This window comes from Elaeis guineensis, chromosome 5 (genome assembly GCF_000442705.2).
Source record: "Elaeis guineensis isolate ETL-2024a chromosome 5, EG11, whole genome shotgun sequence".
Taxonomy (NCBI): domain Eukaryota; kingdom Viridiplantae; phylum Streptophyta; class Magnoliopsida; order Arecales; family Arecaceae; genus Elaeis; species Elaeis guineensis.
The window spans coordinates 745,085-768,253 of record NC_025997.2 but is presented as its reverse complement, the minus strand read 5'-3'; the positions used below and the strand labels follow the sequence as shown (position 1 = coordinate 768,253).

General features: G+C 40.2%; 2 protein-coding genes across 2 annotated transcripts; both read right to left on the bottom strand.

Annotated features, from left to right (window-relative positions):
* Positions 1 to 498: 498 nt before the first annotated feature.
* On the bottom strand, positions 499 to 5,766 carry LOC105032619 (uncharacterized). Its single transcript, XM_019846347.2, is given in 5 exon segments — positions 499 to 582; positions 584 to 728; positions 5,349 to 5,405; positions 5,407 to 5,423; positions 5,425 to 5,766. Coding segments are annotated over 5 exon segments (645 nt in total).
* An 8,462-nt stretch (positions 5,767 to 14,228) lies between these two features.
* On the bottom strand, positions 14,229 to 16,553 carry LOC105032593 (uncharacterized). The gene is made up of 3 exons (XM_010907074.4): positions 16,310 to 16,553; positions 15,874 to 16,200; positions 14,229 to 14,621 (listed from the first exon to the last, which is right to left on the bottom strand). Exons 1-3 carry the CDS (start codon positions 16,398 to 16,400, stop codon positions 14,452 to 14,454), a joined length of 588 nt encoding a protein of 195 aa, XP_010905376.1. The 5' UTR covers positions 16,401 to 16,553; the 3' UTR covers positions 14,229 to 14,451.
* Positions 16,554 to 23,169: the final 6,616 nt, after the last annotated feature.

Genomic DNA, 23,169 nt, shown 5'->3' with positions numbered 1-23,169 from the left:
AAGAGCGACGAGGCATTTATAGAGCTAAGAATTATGGAGGATAGGATTATAGGCATCATCAATACTCGAGTACGGTGATGCGATGAAGATACTGGCTGCTACCGAATGCGTGTTAGTCATTACCCTTCTCTCATCGTGTGGCCTATTTGGATGCCAGAATTCCTAAAAATTTAGGATAATCCGATCCAATCCGATTATAACAGGCTAAATTGAATGGAATTCCTAAAAAGATCCGACACCTGGTAGCTCAAAAGGAAGAACTAATTCCATAGCTCGATCCTATTCTCTACTCACAAAAAACTCAAACACCGTCAACAGATCTTTTTGATTCCTAGTAGAGGCATCTGGTTCTCACCTTGCCTTCTCTTCGCTAGCAACAAATTCATAATAAATCTTTTCTTCCTGACAATTCCACCTCATCTTCACTGGGATTTTCCAAATCAACAATGAAGATGACTTGTTGATGATAAGACGGAAGGCTGGCAACTGTTCCTGGAATTAGCCAGCAACATTGAAGTGAAAGAGCCATGAGATGACAAACGCAAAAACCACGAAGGCAAGCAAACAATTGAGGAACCGATCGATGCCCCCGCCAAAAGCTTCGTGATTCAGATGGCGGCACAGGTGCGGATGCGGTACCACTGCTTGTTTCGTTCCACTGCTCAATGAACTCGCTCTCTCCTGTAACAACCACATTCTTAACTGTTGAGCCACAAATCTCACAAGTACTGAAAGAAGAAGCCAAAAAAGCAACACTTAAATCTTCAGAATGTTAACAAACTGAAAATGAAAAAGCATATAAGGAACCTGCAGATAATTATATAAGCATATCAATTGCAGTGATTCGTAGCCATCAGGGAAAGGACCCAAGCTAACACAGGAACATAGCACAAGTATAGAAAGACATTGTCAAAATTGTTCTTCCAAATTTCTGTCATGTTTAATGCCATTATGCCATAAAACTGGTGAGCACGATTCAAGAAGGCTTCACTTTGACCTTGGATAGAATCAATGGTGAAATAGGGACCTTATGGACTCTAATCTTATGAGAGAGCATTTTTCTCTAAATTTAGGTTTTCATAACGTGAACTGCCTAGCGTTACTGAATCAGCAGAGCTGCAAGGAGTTTGTTATGACACAATCAGCATTAAGATCCAGTAAGAATCAGATCCCAAAAAAGTTGCAAAATAATTGCAAAATAATAACGTTAAAAAGGTTGCATGTTTCATCATTAAAAAAAAAAAAAAAAAAAAAAACTTAAGAATCTACTTTTTTTTTTTTATACAAAAAAAAAAAAATGTAACTCTACATAATCCAGAGATGTTTTCTGCACTTTTATGACCTCAGCGTTCTGATGGTTTGGCAAATCATGTTTAAGCCCATGACATCGCCCAGAAAGCTGTTTGCAGCCAAATGGCGTTTTGGCATCTCGGCTAGCTTATTATGATAACTTGAAGAATAATATTAGATGGAGCAATTGCATATGATGTTGACCAACAGAAACAAAGCCAACAACTTACCATCTGCAGTCGTATTGACCAGAGGTACATTCAGCCATTAACTGAATGCCTGTCAATCCATCCATTCCCCTCTTGTTCCTCCCATTGCTGGAACAAAGAAAATCTCAGTTCCATTGGATGGATTGGAGGCAATCAGTTATTGGTTTGTCCCGAAACAATAGACCCTAGCTATACATCAAGAAATACCAAAGGAAAAATGGAGGCCAAAAAGAAGGAAGAACGGGTTAAGTAGGATTTCTGACAAAGAAAATATTTATTAGTTCAAAATGTCAAATTTTATAAACAATCCCAAATTTCTAATTGTCATAAACTTCCCCAGAGATAGCATTGGAAAAACTCTTCCTATTAACCTTCGGTTCATACCTAACATCAGAAACCCAAACTACCAAGAATAGGTAGTGTTGTGGCCAATCCCCTCGTCGCCTGGTCGCCGGGAACGAGCACCTGCAAGGGAAGTCCACACTGATCGGAGATGCCTCCGGCGGGGATCCTCCGATGGTCAAGTCAGAGAGGAGACTAGACAACAGTAGAAAAGAATCATGGGAACTTAGTGAGAGAAGGAGAGAGAACTAGAGAGAGGGAGTCCAGGAGCTTCGAAAGAACTTCCTCGTAGCACTGTTGCCTTCTCCATTTTATAGCAGAGTGCGGCGTGGTGCCGCCATTAATGGTGCAGACAACTGAGGGAGTTGTCAAATCGCCGGAGGCTGTCAGAGTCGCCGCAGACTGTCAAGTCGCCGTGGGTTGTCAAATCGCTGGGATTAATCTATGTCCTTGGCAGGACAATGTCCCAGGACGGCTATGCCGCATGCCTTTGTCAGGACGGCGGCCCTCAGCAGTCGTACGGCGTTTGAGGGAGCCGACCGGCCATACGTCGGCACTTGGTTGTGGGATGTCGGGTGAAGACCCAGGGACCCTCCGACGGTCAGTCTAACGCATTGCGGGAGTCGGAGATCGGGCTCCATCGTTCGGCTAGTCGGAAACGCAAAGGGTTTGCCTGACCGACATACCTTCGGTCGGACAGTGTCGGCAGTCGTCGGTCGGTAGAGTCGGACACCGGTCAGGCGGGCCCGACGGTAAGTCGGCATGAGAGGGACCGATCAGTATATCCCAACAGGTAGAATAAGCTTATCGGCAGATACTAAAACATCAGGCAGCAGAACCACAAAAACAACCAACACTATCCTGTGATTTCTAGTTTTCTACACCAGTAGGGACTTGGCAAGTTCTTGTTAAGCTATAATATCATTCTTCAGCAACAACATCAACAAAATTGCTTATCTGGTTAAGTGAACATTTCCTAAAATGCAGATAACAAACCAATATTGCCATAGCAGTCTGATTAACTGAAAACTTGCAATGGCTAGGAATGCCATTTATTTAGTGAAGAGTGGTGGCAAAGAAAACAACGAGATATATTCAGTGCAAAGATTTACTTGTCACTAGATTTCTTCCCTTATTTGGAAGAATGACTTGATCATCATCATCATCATCATCAATATCTATGTTGTGGCTCATTGTTTGCAGAGTAGTCCCGTATTAAGGAACAAATTGACATTATCAGCTCCCTTTTGAAAACTATGGAAAATTTCGGTTGTGATGGTCGGTTGAGTTTAAAGACAAAGTTGGCACAAAAGTACAGAAAAAAAGGTCCCCTGAAAAGTCGCTTGCACAAGAAACAGAAGCCAGGAATTTCAAAACAATAGTGCACAAGTCCTCCAAAGTAAAAAGTAACAACAAAAACTCAGCTAATTTGCAATGCGGACATATAGCAAAGGTGCTCATGATGCTAGAGTGCTTCTTAACTCTAAAAATTATGGAAGCTTTTGATTTAAAGAATTTGATAGCAGATGAGACTTGCCATCGGCAGATGCATTGGTCAAGCAGAAGAATTAGTTATCTCTATTGCTTTAAGAAGTGTGAGACAACCCTTACAGTGTGATGCATAATGTAGTGGGTCTACACAATTGCAGTGCCATAGTTGCCCAAGTCTATTTGATGTCTTCATCTGTTGCCTTCATTGGCAAGGTGATGCACATAGTTGAACACAATAATACAGATCAGAAAACATCTATATTGAGTCATCAAACATGACAGAACCAATATGGGCATTTAAATTTGCCTCAGCATCATGTCAAAAAAGTGCCGGACAATTACCCAGGCAACCATGATGAGAAACACACCCTTCAAATGTAATCTGTATGTATACCTTTATATTTTATATGATGTCAGAGGAAAAAAGATCTAAGATGACGCTGATGGAGGCCGTTAAAAAAGATATAGAAAAGCCTGAACTTGCATTAGATGTGGCTCTGAATAAGAATTTTGGCAATGAAGATTTATAAAGCTTGGCCAAATAATTAAGATATGGCTTGATGGTCATGGCTATGGAGGAACTTGGAAGGAAACCACTAAAGAGTACCCTTTAATATTTTCTTATATTGTTAGTCCTGCTAGTACTAACTCATCCTCCTGGGGGCGGTGGTTTTGTGGAGACCAAGAACATAATTTTCACATGTTGACTAACAGACCATATAGCTCAGTGATGATATTTTGCTTTGCATTGGAACATACTCTGTTCAAATTAGTAAAGTGATTATTTAACAATAAGAATTTAAAGAATAATTTCAATAAGATTCTCCATTATTATTGGAGTGTATTCAATCATCAACTCATGCAAGAAATGTAAAAACTCCACATGAAAAGAATAACTTCTCTGACAGTGATAGATGATGATATACTTTCAACACAACAGGGAGGAACAGACTTTGCTTTGCCATTGCCTCATTGATGCATAATGCAATCAGATTAGCATGTCCTCTGGAGCATGTTTGAGAGAATACAACTGGTCTGAGGATAATGAAAAGGATTCGACCTTAAAAAAAAAATTCTTAAAAAAAAAATGCAAGCTGTCGTGAAATTTGCTTGCTGTGAAGCATCAATATGTATTCTATAGGTTAAGGGGTTGTCTGCTGATTCTTGAAAAGTTATCATCCTGTACCGAGGATGTCAAGCATTACACGCAAAACTCATTGATGAAATATGATAGAACATAGCAGTAGAAGCGATAGGAGTTAAGTGTAATATACAGAAAAATAAACAGTCAATTTCTTCCCCATATTAATTTGGACGTTTCTTTGATTCCTGCTGCAGGCATATACTATAGGCTTGAAGGAAACCGAGAGTAGAACATAATTAATAGGGAGTTCAATGTGGTCCAATATGTACTCATGAGGTTATAATAACTCCACAGATACATGTAAGGAAGAACTTCCATACAACCCAAAGAAGAGAAATATCAAAAAGTCGGCCAAGAAAAATCCGAAGAATTTGTGATTCCATGTAGTTCTCTCGATTTATATTACTTGTTCCTACATGTGATTCTATCAACACATATTTAAATAACAAAAGGAGATAATACAATAAATAGATGCTGCAGTTCACTAAAACTTTTACAAAAAAGCAAAATTCCTATCATCTACTCAAGCAAAGGTGGACCCCATCATCTGCAAATAAATCCTCGAACTGTTACACCCAACACTAAGTACCCAATGTCTTTCTCCATCACTTACATACCTCAGAATAGTAACAAATGTGATTTCTAATGCTCTACTTTATCGCTTTAGTTTCCTAATGCCTCTGTTTCAATATAATGGATAGGGGAAAAATAACATATTTTGAAGTGGCATGCATGATGGAGATCCAGAAATATAATGGAAGCATCAAAAAGCAAAGAATCCTCCATTCCCCGAAGAACAATCCAGAATATAGCGTATAATTCATCATCATACATAATTTCAAAGAACACAATGCAATGTTATTTTCGCTTACTTGTTCCCTTTGATTTTGAACCACGTATCGGCACATTGCTTGTGGGCAGCAGCCATTGCAAGAACAACCTAGCTAGTACAATTGGAATGCCCGACTCCTCCAAGCTGAGATGACAAATCCTGCAATCCTGGTCGACTTTGTCCTTGTTCGCCTTAAATCTCTGAAATTCCACTCTCCAGTCCGAGACGCAGCATTTTCTCCGTGACTCTGGAACTCCATCTATCTCATGATGGGAAGCACCAGAGAAGCGGTCCTCATCATAAGCTGAAGCGGTGCGGTTTGAAACATACGGCGAATGCCCAGACTGGTCCTCTGCATCACAGAAGCAGAGCGCATTATCACTGTCATCCGTGGTGGGGCGGTGAATGTGAGGCCCTTCTTCTGTATCTCCATGGCATTTCTCTCCCTTCGTTGCCATTTGCTGTTGAAATGAGATCCGTCTGATTAAGAATACAATTTTCTAATTAAAAAAAAAATATATTTAAATAATTTTTAAATTATAGATCTTTTTAATTAGGAATACAATCTTCTAATTAGAAAAAAATATATTTATATAATTCTTAAATTGAGCTCTTAAAAATTAATAAAAAGAATTTTTTTGGTCCTAGAAAAAGCATTCCTTCTTCTTCTGAAATCCTCGTCTTCACTTTCTCTTCTATTTTTTCTATTTTTATCATGATATCAGAGCTCTCTGTTCCATGAATATGCTCTATTCCACCTCATCTCAATCCCACACCCTTAGCCTCCATCGCTACCACTGCCGCCTCCACAGTCATTGTTGTCACCACCGCAGCCGACGCTGCTGTCATGATCGCTACTGCATCTCAAATCTTCTCCGGATCCGACGTCTACCACACCCCGCCATCGCCACCGTTGTTGCTGCTATCGCCGCCGCTGTTGCTACTTCCACCGCCGCCGCTGCCGTCGATGCCACCGATGTTGCTACTGCCGTCGACGCCACTGCCGTATCCACCCGTGAACCACGGAATTGAGAACGGAAGCCGCTGACCCCCTTCTCATTTCTTATTAGGTATTGTTAAAAAAAAAAAAAAAAGCTGGAGCACCTATACTGCAGTCTATTCTACTACCACATGTGCCTCCAATCTTAGATGTTGGGTCTTGTTCTGGAGCAACAATGGAGCATCTTTTTTGAGAGTTTCTAAATATTATCGAGGTGCTTTTCATGCAAGTAGATATTCGATATTTTTTATTCGTCATCTGAGTTTATCTGAGATCGTTGGTGAGAAAAATTCAAATATTTTTTTCTCCCTCAAGATTGTTCTTGTTTACTTGATCATTTAAGTATTTTATTTTGACAATGGGTGATAAAAATTCTTTAACCATGGAGGATTTAGAAAAGTTAATGGTTAGGATGATGGAATCTCGTATCTCGAGTAGTGAGTTTTCAAAGATCACCCTAGAAACTAACTCGGTCAAATTAGATGGGCCGGGTACCTACTTGAGTTAGACGCGATATGTTCGTCTAATTTTAGAGTCTCACAATCTTGAGGGGTTTATAAGTAGTACTACAAAAAGGCTAGAAGAAGATGGGATAGCTGTTAGATAGTAGAATTCTAATAACTCTCGGGTGGTAGCATGGCTCCTTGCCTCTATGGTACCAAGTGTTGCTCATACGGTTAAGGCACTAACGAATGCTTATGAGTTATGGCAGACTGTAGCCATAACTTATTCCTATAAAGGCAATAATATGCATGCCCATAAGATCCAACGAGAGCTTCGGGGACTTACTCAGGGTTTCCGATCTGTAACAGAGTATGTTGGAGAATTAAAAGGGTTGTGGAATGATTTTGATTTTTATAGTCCCTTTATCCCTACTCATCTTGGTGATGTTGATGTGTTCCGCAAATGGATAGAGCGTCAGTGCCTTGTGGATTTTTTGGATGGACTAAACCCAGAGTTTGAGTATCGACGCTCTTCTATTCTTAGTACACAGGAGTGGCCAACTCTTGATGAAGCTATTTTCTTGATTCTTAGTGAAGAAACTCGATTAGCCACTATGTCTTCTTCTACGAACACAGCTATACGATCTGTACTTAGATACAGCCAACTACTCTTAGAAGCTCTTCTCCTATCAATTCTGCTCAAGAAACTCAGCCTCGATCTCGTGGGGTTAAGATTTGTGACCACTGTCATAAGCCAGGCCACATCAAAGCTTACTGCTATGAGCTACATGGTCGTCCAACTAGAGGCCGTGGTCGTGGAGGTGGTCATTCTGGTAAAGGCCGATGTCAGTATAATCAGGCTCATTTTTCTTCTATGGGGGATTTATCAGTCGAAGAAATGCAACTTTTGAAAAAATTCAGATCTGGTGTAAATATTTCTGAAAGCAGCATTTCCACAAAAGATTCTTCAAATCGACCAATCAGTTCTCTCTATCAGGGTAATTTTGTCCAAATAGGTATCAATGATCAAATTCATGCTCTTAACTATAGTAATTTTTCTCCATGGGTAGTTGACTCTGGAGCATCTAATCATATGACTGGATCCTTTAGAGATTTTGTGTCTTATATTTCCTGTTCTGGTCGTGATAAAGTTCGTCTTACTGATGGCTCCTTTACCCCTATTTCTGGAAAAGGATCTATCAAATACACTTTCGAATTATCCTTATCATCTGTTCTACATGTCCCTAGATTTTCTATCAATCTCCTATTCATTAATGCTATTACGAATGATCTTGATTGTGCCGTAACTTTTTTCAAAACATATTGTGTCTTTCAGGAGCCAAGGACAGGGAGGAAACTTGGGACTGGCATAATGTGTAATGGGCTCTATTATTTGGAGGGAGGAGTGTCCGGAGGCTACTCAGAAACCAGTTTAACAATTTCATCTTCACAAGAGAAAGACATGTTGCTCCAGCACCGCAGGCTTGGTCATCTTCCATTTACTCTCTTAGCTCATATGTTTCCAACTATTTTTAAATCATATAATAAAGAGAAGCTTGTATGTGATGCCTGTGAACTAGCTAAACACACTAGAAGTACTTATCCAGGCTCAGCCCTGTGTAGTAAAGCAATGTTTGAGGTAGTTCATTCTGATGTATGGGGACTCTATGGGACCATCGCAATTTCTGATCATCGGTGGTTTGTTACTTTTATTGATTGTTTTAGTCATTGCACTTGGGTTTATCTATTAAAAAATAAGAATGAAGTGTTTCAGTCATTTAGAGATTTTCATAAAATGATTGGTACTCAATATGGAGCAACACTTAAGATTTTTCGCTCTCATAATGGGACAGAGTATCTTAATAAAGAATTTGAAGAGTATACATATAATAATGGTATTATACATCAAATGACTTGTGTTGACACACCGGCTCAAAATGGAGTTACTGAAAAAAAGAATAGACACCTACTTGAAGTGACAAGATGTTTGATATTTTCTATGAATGTTCCTAAGTTTTTATGGGGAGAAGCAGTGTTAACTGCAGCGTATCTAATTAACCGAATGCCATTTCGAACTTTGGACTATAAGACACCTCTTGAATGCCTGCAAAGAACTAATTCTTTCATAATTCCCCCAAGGTATTTGGCTGTGTTTGTTTTGTTCGGGATCATCGACCTTCGATTGGCAAGCTTGACGCTCGTGCCCTCAAGTGCATTTTTGTTGGTTATTTCTCTACTAAAAAAGGGTACAAATATTGGTGTCTGACTGAGCGAAAGTTATTTATCAGCATGGATGTAACATTTCGAGAGTCTGAGCCATTCTATATATCTTCTGTGTCCTCTTCCTCTCCCGTCACCTCTGGAACTGATCGAGAGGGAGAGTTCTCTGGAGGGAGTCCTATTACTGTGGATGTTGGTACAAATGATGGATCTGATACTCAAAGAGAGTTTATTTCTATTAATGCTAGTTCTGACACTTAAAGAGAAGCATCTAAAACTGCATCTGAGACTCTCTCACAGCCTGTTACTTCAGTTTCATCTGATTCATCTCCTCTCTCAGAGCCTATTACGCATTCTCTAGTCTCCAGGTCTTCCTCTCTTGTCCTGATGATTTTATCTTCTACGATAAATAATAATTCTCCTGTACCTCCCATTCATTTTACATTAGATAATGATGATCTAAATGTTCCTATTACTTTACATAAGCCTACTCGTCATGCTGGTATTTCTGCTCAACTTAAGGATAGAGTGGAGTACAAACATGACGTCACTAACTTTGTAACTTATGAGTCTCTCTCTCCATCTTATCAGAGTTTTATAGCTTCTTTGTCCTCTGTCTCCATACCCAAGAATTGGAAGGTTGCTAAGGAAGACCCCAAGTGGAAAGCTGCCATGCTTGAGGAAATGCGAGTACTAGAAAAAAATAATACATGGAAACTTGTATCTTTGCCAGTTGGTAAACAAACTGTGGGATGCAAATGAATTTTTACAGTTAAGCAGACACCTGAGGGTACTGTTGAACGGTACAAAGCTCATTTGGTAACAAAAAGATATACACAAACTTATGGCATCGACTATGATGAAATTTTTGCACCTGTTGCAAAAATGAACTCTGTTAGAACCCTTATATCATGTGCTGCTAACTTTGGATGGGATCTATTCCAGCTCGATGTAAAGAATACTTTTCTTCATGAAGAACTTCAGGAGGAGGTATATATGGATATTCCTCCAGAATTTGCTACCGCTTAGACAGTGGGCAAAGTATGCCAGTTATGACGCTCTTTTTATGGTCTGAAGCAGTCATCTCGTGCTTAGTTCGATCGCTTCCGACGAGCAATTATTCAGATGGGGTATAAACAGAGCAATGCAGATTACACACTCTTCTTTCGGCACAACAAGGATAAGATTGCTGTTTTGATTGTTTATGTTGATGATATTGTGGTCACAGGAGATGATTCTGAGGAGATAGCTCATTTGAAGGCTCAGCTGGCACAGGCATTTAAGGTGAAGGATCTTGGACATCTTTGATATTTTTTTGAGATAGAAGTTGCTTGTTCTTCAAAAGAGATTTTTTTTCTCCCAAAGAAATATATTCTAGATCTTCTTACAGAAACCGGTATGTTGGGATGTCGACCTATTGCCACTCCTATTGAACAAAATCATCGACTAGTAGCCGATACCGATGTCCTTGTTGATCGAGAATGTTATCAACGATTGGTAGGACGTTTGATTTATCTATCTCATACACGATCTGATATTGCGTTCGTCGTTAGTGTGGTAAGTCAGTTTATACATGATCCACATCCAGTTCATATGGATACTGTGACACGGATACTTTGTTACCTCAAAAGCTGTCCTGATCGTGGTTTGCTTTATTCTTGTCATGGCAACCTACAGGTGGAGTGTTATACAGATGCTGATTGGGCTGGATCACTTGATGACCGTCGCTCTACCTCAGGTTACTGTACTTTTGTTGGAGGTAATCTAGTTACTTTGTGAAATAAAAAACAGAATGTAGTTGCTCGATCTACTGCTGAAGTAGAGTATCGAGCTATGACACATAGCGTGTGTGAAATTTTATAGTTGCGGATCTTGTTATTGGATCTAGGTCTTTATCCGTCATCGTCCCTTATGCTATATTGTGACAATAAGGCAGCAACCAATATTGCTAATAATCCAGTACAACATGATCGGACGAAGCACATCGAGATCGATCGATATTTTATCAAGGAAAAGCTTAATGCCATAATCATTTGTATGTCTTATGTGCGATCTGCTAGTCAACTAGCAGATATTTTGATCAAAAATCTTAATGTGCATTTTTTTTCATTTATTCGTGACAAGATGGATCTTTATGATATCTATAACCCATCTTGAGGGAGAGTGTTGAAATAAGGTGTTGAAATGAGCTGTAGATCCCTTAGATTAGGAATACAATCTTCTAATTAAAGAAAAATATGTTTGTATAATTCTTAAATTGAACCTCTGAAAATTAATAAAAAGAATCCTTTTGGTACTAGAGAAAGCATTCCTTCTTCCTCTGAAATCCTCGTCTTCACCTTCTCTCCTATTTTTTCTATTTTTCATCATTTTGCCAAGGAATCCCGAAGCAAAGATATCAGAAGGAAAGACTTACTTTGTGGCATGAAAAGCCCCTACAGGTGGTGACATTAGGAGAGTTTAATCCGAAACAATAAATGAAAATTTCTTCCGAGGCACAATGGAAACAAGCTCTTTTGGACGAATCCTTCGGAAGACCTAGCGAGGAGGAGGACGCAAAACGGCATCTTTCACTTCAACTGGGAACGACTGGTCCAAGACAGAAGAATTCATGGGAGAGTCCCTCCCAGGCTTTTTTGCTTTTGGTGGGTCGATCCAAACCTTGAATTAGAAAGACGATCAAAGAGCATAACATTTTAGGTAACACTAGAAAGAATGGAGAAAGAAAAAGGAAAGACCCACAAAACCCAATCCTTCAGAAGCAGCGGGGAAAAAAAAATCAAAAAAAACGTAAACTTTCTTTTAGGGATGCTATAATGTGGTTCCTAAAAAAATTCAAAAAAAAAAAAAAAAAAACGATCATAAATGATGCATTAATTCACTTGCTGATGAACCGATCGAAATAGGTTATTTGCGGGAAACTTCTATGCTACGTTTGGAAACCACGAAGAAAGTATCAGAAAAATCCATGTAATCTGTGCAAATCACACCAAGATTGCGACCCTGGAGAGGTTTCTCAATTCATAACCCTTCAGAAGGGGGAAGGTGCGACAAGGATTTCCTCCCCCCAACAAAAAAAGAAAACAGAGAAATGGAGGGGTAGAGATTTTAACTTGTCTCTATGTGGCTTCCTTCACACCGAGATTCCCATGATAAAACAAAATATTGAAAAAGAAATTTACACTTTTTTTTTTTTGGTTGATTTCAATCAACGAGGGGGGTCATTGAAAAGGAAAGGACTCCTGCTGCCAGACACGTTAACGGGAAAGCAGTATGGTTCATGCAGAGGGGAGGGTTTGGCTTGTGCGGGTAGCATCAGAGAGATTAAGATGATACTTAGAAAATAATACGAAATTATTGGCCTTTGAAGTACCCGCACCATCCAGGCGCCTGTCTGCATGCTATCCCTCACTCATCTTCCGATGACGCAATTACACGAAATGAAGAAACCCTGTTCCTCGAGCAACGATTAGATCAAGACCCTCCAATGTAAGTAAATCATTGGAATAGTTCTGATCAATTTCGGCTCATGACTCCCTTTGCCCATTTGCCGTGGGAACGGAGCTCCTTCGGCTGATGGACCCGGCACCATCAAGAGTGAGAGCCATCAGGCTGAGGGCGTCCAACGGTAAACCCTAAACCTATTTCGGTTTCGATTTCACTCACAAATCAAACATCTCTTGAATTCCGAAAGTGGCCTAGTCTGCAGATGGAGAAAATCTACCGTCGGAAAGATGAAATCACGGCCCAAATCCTACCATTCAACATCATGATCATCTTCAATGTTGACATGAAATACTATTCTCTCAAGATGAATATGTTTTTCTCAAGTTTAAAATTAATGATGAAACAGTACAATAAATGATGGACTACAATCTCAAATTCAACCATTCATAAGGTGAAGCTTTGCCTTTGCTTCAATCTCATTACTTAATGCTTCTTTGATTAGTTGATAGTATTGTTGTAACTTTATTTAATTGATAATATCTCTTTTCCTTTGTCATGAGAGAGAGACATAGTCAGTTGTCATTTGTATTTTGTCATCATAAGGTTTGTATTTTGTAATCACAAGTCAATGTTTGCCTTCTTATATAGATACACCATGATAACTATGTTGATTTTGTAAAATAACAGATTGAATGTGATTATGTACAGGTAATCTTTGATATTATTATAATATTTTAAATTATTATATACTTTCTATTATTTTATCATAAATAAATAATTTTCATTCTACTATAGAGTTTTCATGATCCAGGAGCTTTATTAATAAATCTTGATGTCGAAAAGAATCTTCCACAACAAATCTGTTGATATATAAAATCAATCAGGTGTTCGAGGTAACTATTTACTTTTATAAATTTGATTGTGACAACTTTTGAATTTCATATTCTAAAATAATTTTAAATTAGTTTTCGTATATATATTATATTTTGCACTTTATGGAGAACAATCATTCGCTTATACAAAAAATATCTTAATGGTGCTTTCCTATAGCTTTGAAAAATTTATTGTGTTTTTAGAAATATTAAAATATTTTTAACTATAGGGTCTTAGAAAAGATGTTTGCTGATAATTGAAAAATATTGCAAAGAATGGCTTAAGGAGAGCTTCCAGGTATGGTGATGATTTTGCCTCAAACAAACTTTTCATCATTCTGTAAATTGCCTAATATTTAATATAAGAAATAGTTTTAATAAAACTATTAGGATTTTGTATGGCATCTAATATTCAATATAATTATAGCTTTTGGCTATCACTATATTTTTATTAAATTTTTATATTATTTAATTACATTCCACTACGTAGCGCAGGTTATTAATTTGCTAGTGAGAGCACTAATTCCATGTTGTTCCCTTGTAGCTTGTACCATGAACTTTAATATAGCGACCACGCTCATTTGTTTCGAAGCAAGGGGTCAACTTTTGGAGTGGAGTGGTGATATCCCTCAAAATTAAGACCCTCTTAATTCTGCGAACCCGTATACATAAATCCTGGCTTTGAATCTTAGCGCAGCCTAATTACTGAAAGGACGAGATTCTCCAGGTGGAGTCCGTCCCCAACCTTTTTTCTTTTCAAAATCCCCAGCAAATCATGTCAGGCACCAGGCGGGATTTCTGGTTTCCAAGTGATGCTTCAATGCCCACAAAAATCATGATAACAACGCAAATGTTGGCCAGAATGTAACTACATATATAAGCTGTAATTGAGGTGACTCAATACGGTATCATACCATACATAGTAGGATCCCAATACGTAAAGAATGTAACTATATGCTTATTACTATCACCAACAAATTCAAATACAAATATCCACGTAATTCCACCCTCTGATATGCTAATTATTTCTCAAAAAATGTAGACTACCTCAGGTATACATATCGAGAACGTAAGAATTAATCCCACCCCTTCCCTTTTTTCACCTTTTTTCTGCTGAGCAAAGAACCATCGTTGTATCTAGAACAAATAAGGGGAAATATTTTAGTCTGAAGCAGGGGGAAAAGCCATGGGGGCAGGCGCAGCTGCCGCATCCAATTTACTCACGACTCCACCGGCGACAGGGCCGGGTGCAGCCCCAGAACTGAGAAACTCCACCATCGCCCGATGAGGATTCACATGCCGCGCCTCGCACAGCTCTGGCAGGAACACACCTGTCACACATCAATATATAGTACGTCCGTTAGATTAAAAACGATCTCGCCCTGCCATTTTCGAAGTAAGCTACTATTTATTTAAATAGATTTAAGCCAACAAGCTTTTTTTTTTTTTTTTTTCTTTACGCGCGCTTTTGAAGCATGTGCTATTAGCTGAACTCATTGCCCGGTCAGATTAGTGTTGCATAAGTCCATTTCTAGGGCTAATTTTATATTGCTTTGGACTGGGTCATAAAATTTAACCTATTCAAAATTTTAAATGTTTCAGTCATGATTTACATCCCTGGTTTTCGTTTTCATTTTTGTTTGAGAGAATTCAAAGTCCCTAGTTTTTATAGGTCGAAAGAATGACCATTGAAAAGAATGTCTCTTGTAATCAGGAAAAAAAAAAAAAGGGAAAAGAAAAGAAAAGAAAGTCACAAATTAATTCCTGCAGAATAGGAGGTCAAGATTTTCCAAGAATAACCAAGGGGTTTCATGAAGGAACTTTAGATAGATGACTGTCTTTATGGTGATGGATTCTGCATACCTTTATTAGCAAATAACTTTCATCAATTCAAACCATGCGACTAAAGGAGACCCATCTAACCGTAGCAAATAACTTTCATCAATTCAAACCATGCGACTAAAGGAGACCCATCTAATCGTTGCTTATTTGCCATATGGTGAAACAAAGCCAGGCCGGCTCGGAACAGCTCTACCCCAAGCTTAGATAAGGTCTTGTAGTCCATAACTTACAAAATTTTTTCATAGAAGTGATGCTGGATGGTTATTCTGTTCCTCAAACGGGGTAGAAAAAAAATGTAAACGACCAAATTGTCATGGATCCGGTGGCTTGCGTGATACTTAATTAAATAGAGGTTTCCTACCTTGATTTCCTTCCAGCCCACAGCCAATCCCTCTCGGACCAGGACCGCACCCGCGGCGTCTGACGACTCCGCCGGGCATGGCAGGTTTTCTTTAATAATTAATTCTCAAATCTAAATTCTGATGAGGAATCAGACCAAAAGGAATAAAGTGAGGAAAAAAGGGGGTAAAGATGATGGTAGTTCTACTTCTACCATCCTTTTTTTTGACAGAGAGAGTAGTTTTCGGCCATCGATCACCTACGTGAATGTTTTTTTTTTTGGATCGAAATCGGCTAAATTATTACGGAAACATGGATGCATATATGTATATATGTGTGTGTGTGTGACACGCGGCGATAGTTTTCATGTTATGTCAGGCAGGCGGTGGGCGGTGCTCTTACCTTCTCCGGCGGCGAGGTTGAAAAAAAGGTCGACGATGTTGGGGCAGTTCTGGTGGCACGCCGGAGAGCACAGCTTCTCGGTGAACTGCGGCTCCAGAAGAGAGTCGGACGAGATCCCCACCGAGTTGCGGTCCACGCCGCAGGCCCTCACGCACTCGTCCGTCTCGATCCAGTCCGACATCTGGTCCACCACCACGTCCGACGTCCGGCATTGGTACTCGGTGGGTCCCCAGCTTCGTGGGGTGCTCTCCAGCACGCATCTCTTTGACGCCGACGAGATCGCAAACGCACACAGGTCTTGCGGCAAATCCTCGCAAATTACCCCCGCTATATATAGCATGCAAAAAAACACACCACGCAATTAGCTAGTATCGGTTTGTCCCTGAAAAATTATAGAGCATGCATGAGATAGCAGTGGCTGTTCGATCCTACATACCTGAGGCAGAGGGGAGGAAGTGGAGGACGGAGAGGGAGAGAAGAAGTGCCCAGGCCATCATCTTGGAAGATGGAATTAGTGACGAAGCCATCGGTTCTTAATTTGTCCTTCCTATTTCGATCTCTTCTGTATTTTGTTGGCTGCGTCCTCTGAGGAAACCTCAGGGAGATTGTAAATTGCGTGATGGAAATAAGGAATATTGTATTGGTCGGAGATTGGTGAGGGAGGAGACGGTGTGGGGATAGTGTTGGGTTGTTATATAGAGGGCAAATGCACCAACGACTTCGTCTCCTTTTTGAGGCTTGAGGCAAAACAACATCTGTCATGATATTCTCTCTCCACCACCTTTTTTTTTTTTTTTTTTAATGTTTTCCTAATTTTCTTAACGCGGTGTTCGTTGGCACCGCATTCAGACTGCAACCATTCCGACATATGTTATTACGTGCCGCGCACGCGTCCTTGTGGAAGGCTGACCTGGAACCTCAGAAGGCCGGAGAGCGAGGGCCACGTCGTGTTAACCATCTTTCTCACGCGTTTCCACCTAATTACTAATATATAGTTGTACATTGACCGCGTTCAGTTTTATAGATGGAGGCATAGATAGCACTAGAAGATTCGGAAGCTTTGAAATTGTCGCAGGGCCGAAGCATTCAAATGCCGTGAACCTCTTTTTCTTTTTCCTTTTTTTTGAGCGAAAGGAACCTGCAACCCACTTATTATTGAATATATATATATAGAGAGATAAAGACGTGAAGAGGTTCAAAAAAGATTACAATGCCGTGAACCTTTCTTCCATTTTCGGCGTGCATCCCAAGCAACGAAGCTTGTCATATTTTACTTGGTATGCATAGCTTATGGTTTCTTACAGAGACCTCCTCTCCCAGGAGGCCAGCTGGAGCTCTGTCAAGTGGCCTGATCCAGGATCTCATTTATCTTGCCTCCTACTTGATTCCGATTAGAGTATACAGAATCCGGACGGCTCCAACATTTACGCATGCGCACTTGTCAGCTCGAATAACTCCACGTGGGCTGATGCACATGCACAATGCTTGGAAAGCTTCCACCGTATTTTGTATGAAACCTTGCCGAAAGCGTTCTACTAATTTTATTTGCATCTTTATTACTTGTTATTACTCGTTTCCGCTAGATCGAAAGATAGACTCAGATCTTCATGCAGAGAGTATTGGAGTGATTTATAAAAAAGATCGGAACAAAAAATTTTTGTTCCTACGAGAATTCTCTCACGTTCAAATCAAATTGAGAAAATAAAAAAAAATAGCAACAAATTCTCTGAGAGGAATTGCTTCAGATTTACCTCACTCCATTTGTGGTTGGAAACTTTATCATCAAATGGTAACTCATGCAACGATCTTTAAAGTCCATAAGCTCGGATGGCCAAAAATTGCATTGTAGGCCGAGAAAAGTTTAACTACTAAAAAGTTAACTTGGATAATTATTCTCCGTGGTGGAGTACCCACAGTAAAAAGGAGCTTAATCATCTCCTCCGGAATTACTGAACTTTCAGAAAATCTTAAATCGAGGTGTCGAATCTATTTAATTGATTCGGTGTAAACACTATTTGAACGAAGACAGAATAATACAAAATATCAATCAAGTTTTCATTATCAACAAAAACATGGTATACATTAAAATCAGTAATATTTGCAGCCACAACCACCGCATCATTGTGCGGGGTAAGTACACCTTCCGTGTCCCATTCGGTGAAGACAATGGCATCTTCGTGTCTATCTTCGAGCCTTGGCCTCTTCGCCTCAGGATGCTTCACCAATTCGGACGACCTCCTAGTTATTATATGGATTTTCTCTTCGGATGATTCGGTTTTCCACTGTCGCCTGTCCCCCTGTTGCTTGTCTATCTTGCTGCACCGATACCGACTATGGCTGAGGTAGAAAGAATGGTTGCTAAGGCAAAGGAGGTGGCTGTTGAGTTCTCAGAGGTCGATGTTGAGATGTCGACTCCGAACAAAGTGATTTAGCCTCCCCTATCTGATGAGCCTCTCAATCTCATTTTAGAGCTGAATGCAATCTTCAGTATTGTGACCATTCTTCCGATGGTAGAAGCAATATTTATTTAGATCGTGGCAGTGCTCTGGCTTCGTCAGTATTTTTAGAGGTTCGGACAGCTAGGCTCGTATCTCTATTAGTACCTTTCTCCTGGAAATATTCAAAGACGTATAGTTTGTGTAACGCTTAGGAGGTGAAGATTGTTGATCCCTTCTCTGAGGACTTCGAGATCGATGGTTTTGGAAGCTCCCATTCTTTCGCCTCTGGAATGGAGATCGAGAACACTGGTGAGTTCTCTCTTCTCATCTCGAAGAACACTCCTTATTCTGTCCTACCGTCATAGAATTGGTAGGGGATCTCCTCCACACAAGCCTCCTTCATGCGAGCATATTTCTCCACACATGCAAGCATGTCTGGAAAGTCCCGAGGATAAGTCTTAGTCAATGGCTTTTACAAGTCATTCTTCAGTAGGCCGTCCATCATTGCGGCCATCGCGATCAACTGATCCAGATCGTGGACTTCTGGGATCGTCACATTGAAACGATTGACATAGGCGTAAATCGACTTGTCCTCCTTCTGCCTAATGGTGTGAAGGTAGTCGGACCACTTCTGCTATCGTCGACTGCTGATGAAGTGACCGATGACAGACTGACACAACTCCTCAAAGGAGTGGATGGAAGCCGACTTCAAGCTTGAATACTACTGTCGAACTGCCTCTTTGAGAGTAGGAGAGAATGCTCGACAGAGGATGACATCAGATGCTTTCTAGAGGAGTATTGCCACCTTGAAAGTCTCTAGATGATTGACGAGATCGATGGTTCCATCGTAGACTTCGAGCTGGGATAACTTGAAGTGCTGAGAGAGTGGCTGCTGTACTATCCTTGGAGCGAAGGATGGCTTACTATTGAACCTCTCGTAGGACTGCACCGAGGAGTTATTGTTAAGAGCATTCTCGATCTTCTTATTTATTCTTTCATCGAGTGTCCGAAATTTCATCTTTTGATGGCAAGATCTCGGATGGTACAAATCTCGAAATACTGAGAAGAATGGCGATCAGGAGTTGAATCATGTCTTGATTGCAGACTAGGAGATCACCGTCCAGCCAGCTGCTGGGCCCTGGGATGGCTTTGGTGAGTCTGCCTCCTCTCTGGGCTCTAAGGAGATGCATCCGACTCTGATTGTAGTGGGGGCACCACCGCAAGAGACATTGATGGTGCCACCTAGAGAACCATCGGTTGCACTGCTGAGGGAGGTGCAGGGGCAGCTTGAGCAGGCTGCGGCACCGTCTGAGGTGCAAGAATAGTTTGGACCGTTTGAATAGTGGTCGTCAAATTTTGAACCTGCTGGAAAAGTAGGTTGAACTGATTTGTCGTGACCAGCATTGGCTGAGTTGACGGAGGAGTCTTCATCGCTGGTGGTGTGCCTAGCTATTGGGCTAGCTCGATCTCCACCGGACGAGAGGTGGCGACGTTGGAGAGCCAGAATGATGCTCGCTTTCGTGGCATAATGAAGATTACATCTTTCCTCTATTTGTTGTTGCTTGTTTCAGCTAGGTCAGAAGGCGAACATCTGATCATCGTTCAGGGAGTATTGGAGTGACCTATAAAATAAGTCCGAGCAGAAGATTTTCGCTCCTACGAGGATCCTCCGACGCTCAAATCATATTCAGAGAGCAAAGAAAGCAGCAATGAGTTCTCTGAGAGGAATTACTTACTTTAGTCCTCGAGGCTTTGATCGTTTATATAGAATATCATCGAATAGCTGGTCGAATAGCTGTGAGGTTGTGTGATTCCGAGATTGCAAGATCATTGAACATACCATTGCGGACGAGATATTTTAGTTCTTAATCGCTCCTACGAAATCAAGAGAGATGGTTATCTCTGAGCCTTTCCACTCGGGATGGATGGTCGTTATATATCTTAGAAAATAAATCGACGGAGGTAACAAAGATAGCTCACGTGCCAGGTAGACCATGCGGCAGGTAATAAGTTAGTAGCTCAGCTCTGTATCTCTTAACTTTGTTCTTAAGTCGGCAGTCATATTGCAATAATTCGATGGCCTGAGATATCCCATGGTAACAGACTGATCCGAGATACTTACGACACCATCGTAACATTACTCTTCCCTGCCGAAAAAGTTTTGGCATTAGAAACCGGAATGTAAAGAGCATGAGCTTGTCTGATCTAAATCGCATCATTCCTTTCTTCAGCTCCCTGCGGGAGTAATGATGCCCTAACCTTTTTTGTAAATTTGTTTGGTGATCGATTCGAAGTACATATGACGTGTATAAAGCTTCAGCTTTTTTAGATTCCACGTGTCAAAAAAGAGCATCTGCGCTCTGCGCACAACCTTGGAACCCTCCATAGAGAACCGAACTTTCTTTTTAATTAGTAAACAAAAGCGTTGACCTTCGCAATCGTCCGATAACTGTAGCATTCCCCGAGAGATAGGAATGAAACCACTGGTGCTAGATGATGCACTGTTTCACTTCGAAGGCGGAACCTCAACATGTAGCGGAGGAAGCAAACAGGAGGTCTCAAAGGTCCTAGGTGATATTTGGACCAAGTTTAGGATGACAGCAAGAAGAAGAACCTCAAGGATGTCGCCATTAATTTTGAAAAGATATTTGCAATGATCTGCCCACTTTCAATTTGGGGAATGCAGCTTCTATTAGATTCTAGGAGGACAGCTGGTATGGACCTGCATCTCTTTGTTTCTTTTTTTTTTTTTGGTGATCTTTATCAGTTAGCCTTAAATCTAACTAAGAGGTGCTTGGTTGCTTCTCAATGGTCGAAGAGGTCGTTGTCTCGGAATATCAAACTTCGCGGCCCTCTCAACTTGGGATATTGTAGATTGTTGGAAGCTCTTCGATCCAATCTTTCTCGTGTGATGAAACCTCTCGAGCTATTCTTTAATAGGTAGATATCATGGAAAAGTAGTTGATCAACTTTCTTATTTGATAAACTTGTCCATGTCCTCACGCTTCTAAACACAAGTATGGTACAAGAATATGTAGATTTTTAGGTCATTTCTTTACAAATATCTTAGTGAGTAATACATCGACATCCATATGTTGAATGTGCATATTTCTCATGGCTTCATCATCTTGTATGTTCTCAATGGCATATCCAATTGCAAAATTTGGAACCATATGCTAAAATTGAAAAGGAGCAAAATTACATATTTTTTTAGTAATTAACCTTTTAAGTTCCAATTAGGAATAAATTCACTCGATTTGTTAGCTTTCAACTAGTTCTGGTGCCTAGCATGTAAGAATGGATAGAAATTGACCTCGTATATATTGTGCTATTAAAAATTAAAATTAGAGGAGATTTTTGGCTTGGATGGTAGTATGTATTACCAGTGGAGCGAGATTGGAGTCACCTTCTCTCCATGAATGGATAGATAATAGGATAGAAAGTGCAGAGTGGTCTCTTCTAATCTGAAAGAGCGCGATGCCAGCGCGTGCATGGGTAAACAATTTCATAGCTTAGTAGTCGCTGGACACATAAATATAGACATATTCCTTTGTTACAAAATTTGTGGGCCTAGAGAGCATCCTCTATCTCTTTTCAAATTAATCATACTTTTTGGGAGACTAATCAAGTGGCGGATTGCTTGGCTAGTAAGGCATTACAAGGTGATTTTTCATGGACTATGGATTCCATGGTTGACCATCAATGCAAGTATCTACTGCAGGTGGACAGTTATGGAGTTTGCTTTACTAGATAATTGTTTGTTATTTCATTTGTTGCTTTTGTATTATAGGACATGTAGTCAATATATGTTAGGGCGATGTTTGCTTTTGCTCGACTGTTCTTGAACTTCCCATCCTTTATTTTATTAGCTACCATCTCTTGTATGTTTATCTGTATACCCATTACTATGATAATATTGGCATAAATCAAGCTGTTCTCACCTTACTTTTCGTTTGTCTTAATCATGCAGCCTCTTATCTATGCGATGGACTGGTTCATATTGATGGGTGTACCATCAACACACAAAAACAGCCTCAGCTTGGTGATGGTCATTTGCTGGACACAAGGATCACAAGAAAAATAGTCCAATGTTCTTGTAAGCTGGAGAACCATAGGATGCTTTGTCCTATCGTAAAAAGACACAATAAAATTGGTGGTGAGAAAATTGCTGGGAAAATAAGAGGGGCGCATGCAGATGAAGTATCTGTGATCCTTATTGAGCGTCATTTCTAAAAAGAGAAATTTCGAGGGTGTTTGGTTGGGGAAAGTGGGGGTCTGGAATTGGAATCGGAATGGGTGATTTCCATTTCATTCCGATTCCAATTCCAACCGTTTGATTGGAAGGAGTCCCATTCTGATTCCGATTTCGGAGTGGAATGGAAATAGCTCAATGTATATAGAACTCAATCCCTACTTTCCTCTATAGATTTAAATTTTCATTCCAATTTCGATTTCGATCATGAACCAAATGCTTCGGAGAATTTGGCCATTTCGATTCTGATTCCAAGCTAGTCTGATTCTCATTCCCATTCTGATTTCGATTGCAAACCAAACACTCTCTTCAAAGGGTGGGGGGTTCTACATATCTAACAACCTTGTTTGACTTCTTGTACAGTATCAGGTTTCTTTCTTGAAGCATTGCTGCTGCAATCACATGATAACTGTTTATGGGAGGATGATGCCACCTGTGGCACCTACCTTGATGACATTGAACTGCTGGTGGAAATTATTATGAAGTTGGGAGGTCAATACACTACAGTGGGGATGGTTGTTCAAGCTCCCCGGATTGGAATTTCCAGTCATAGTGTAGGAGGAATCGGCGGACATGTATCAGTGTCTTTTAATTTAAAGGAAGGTC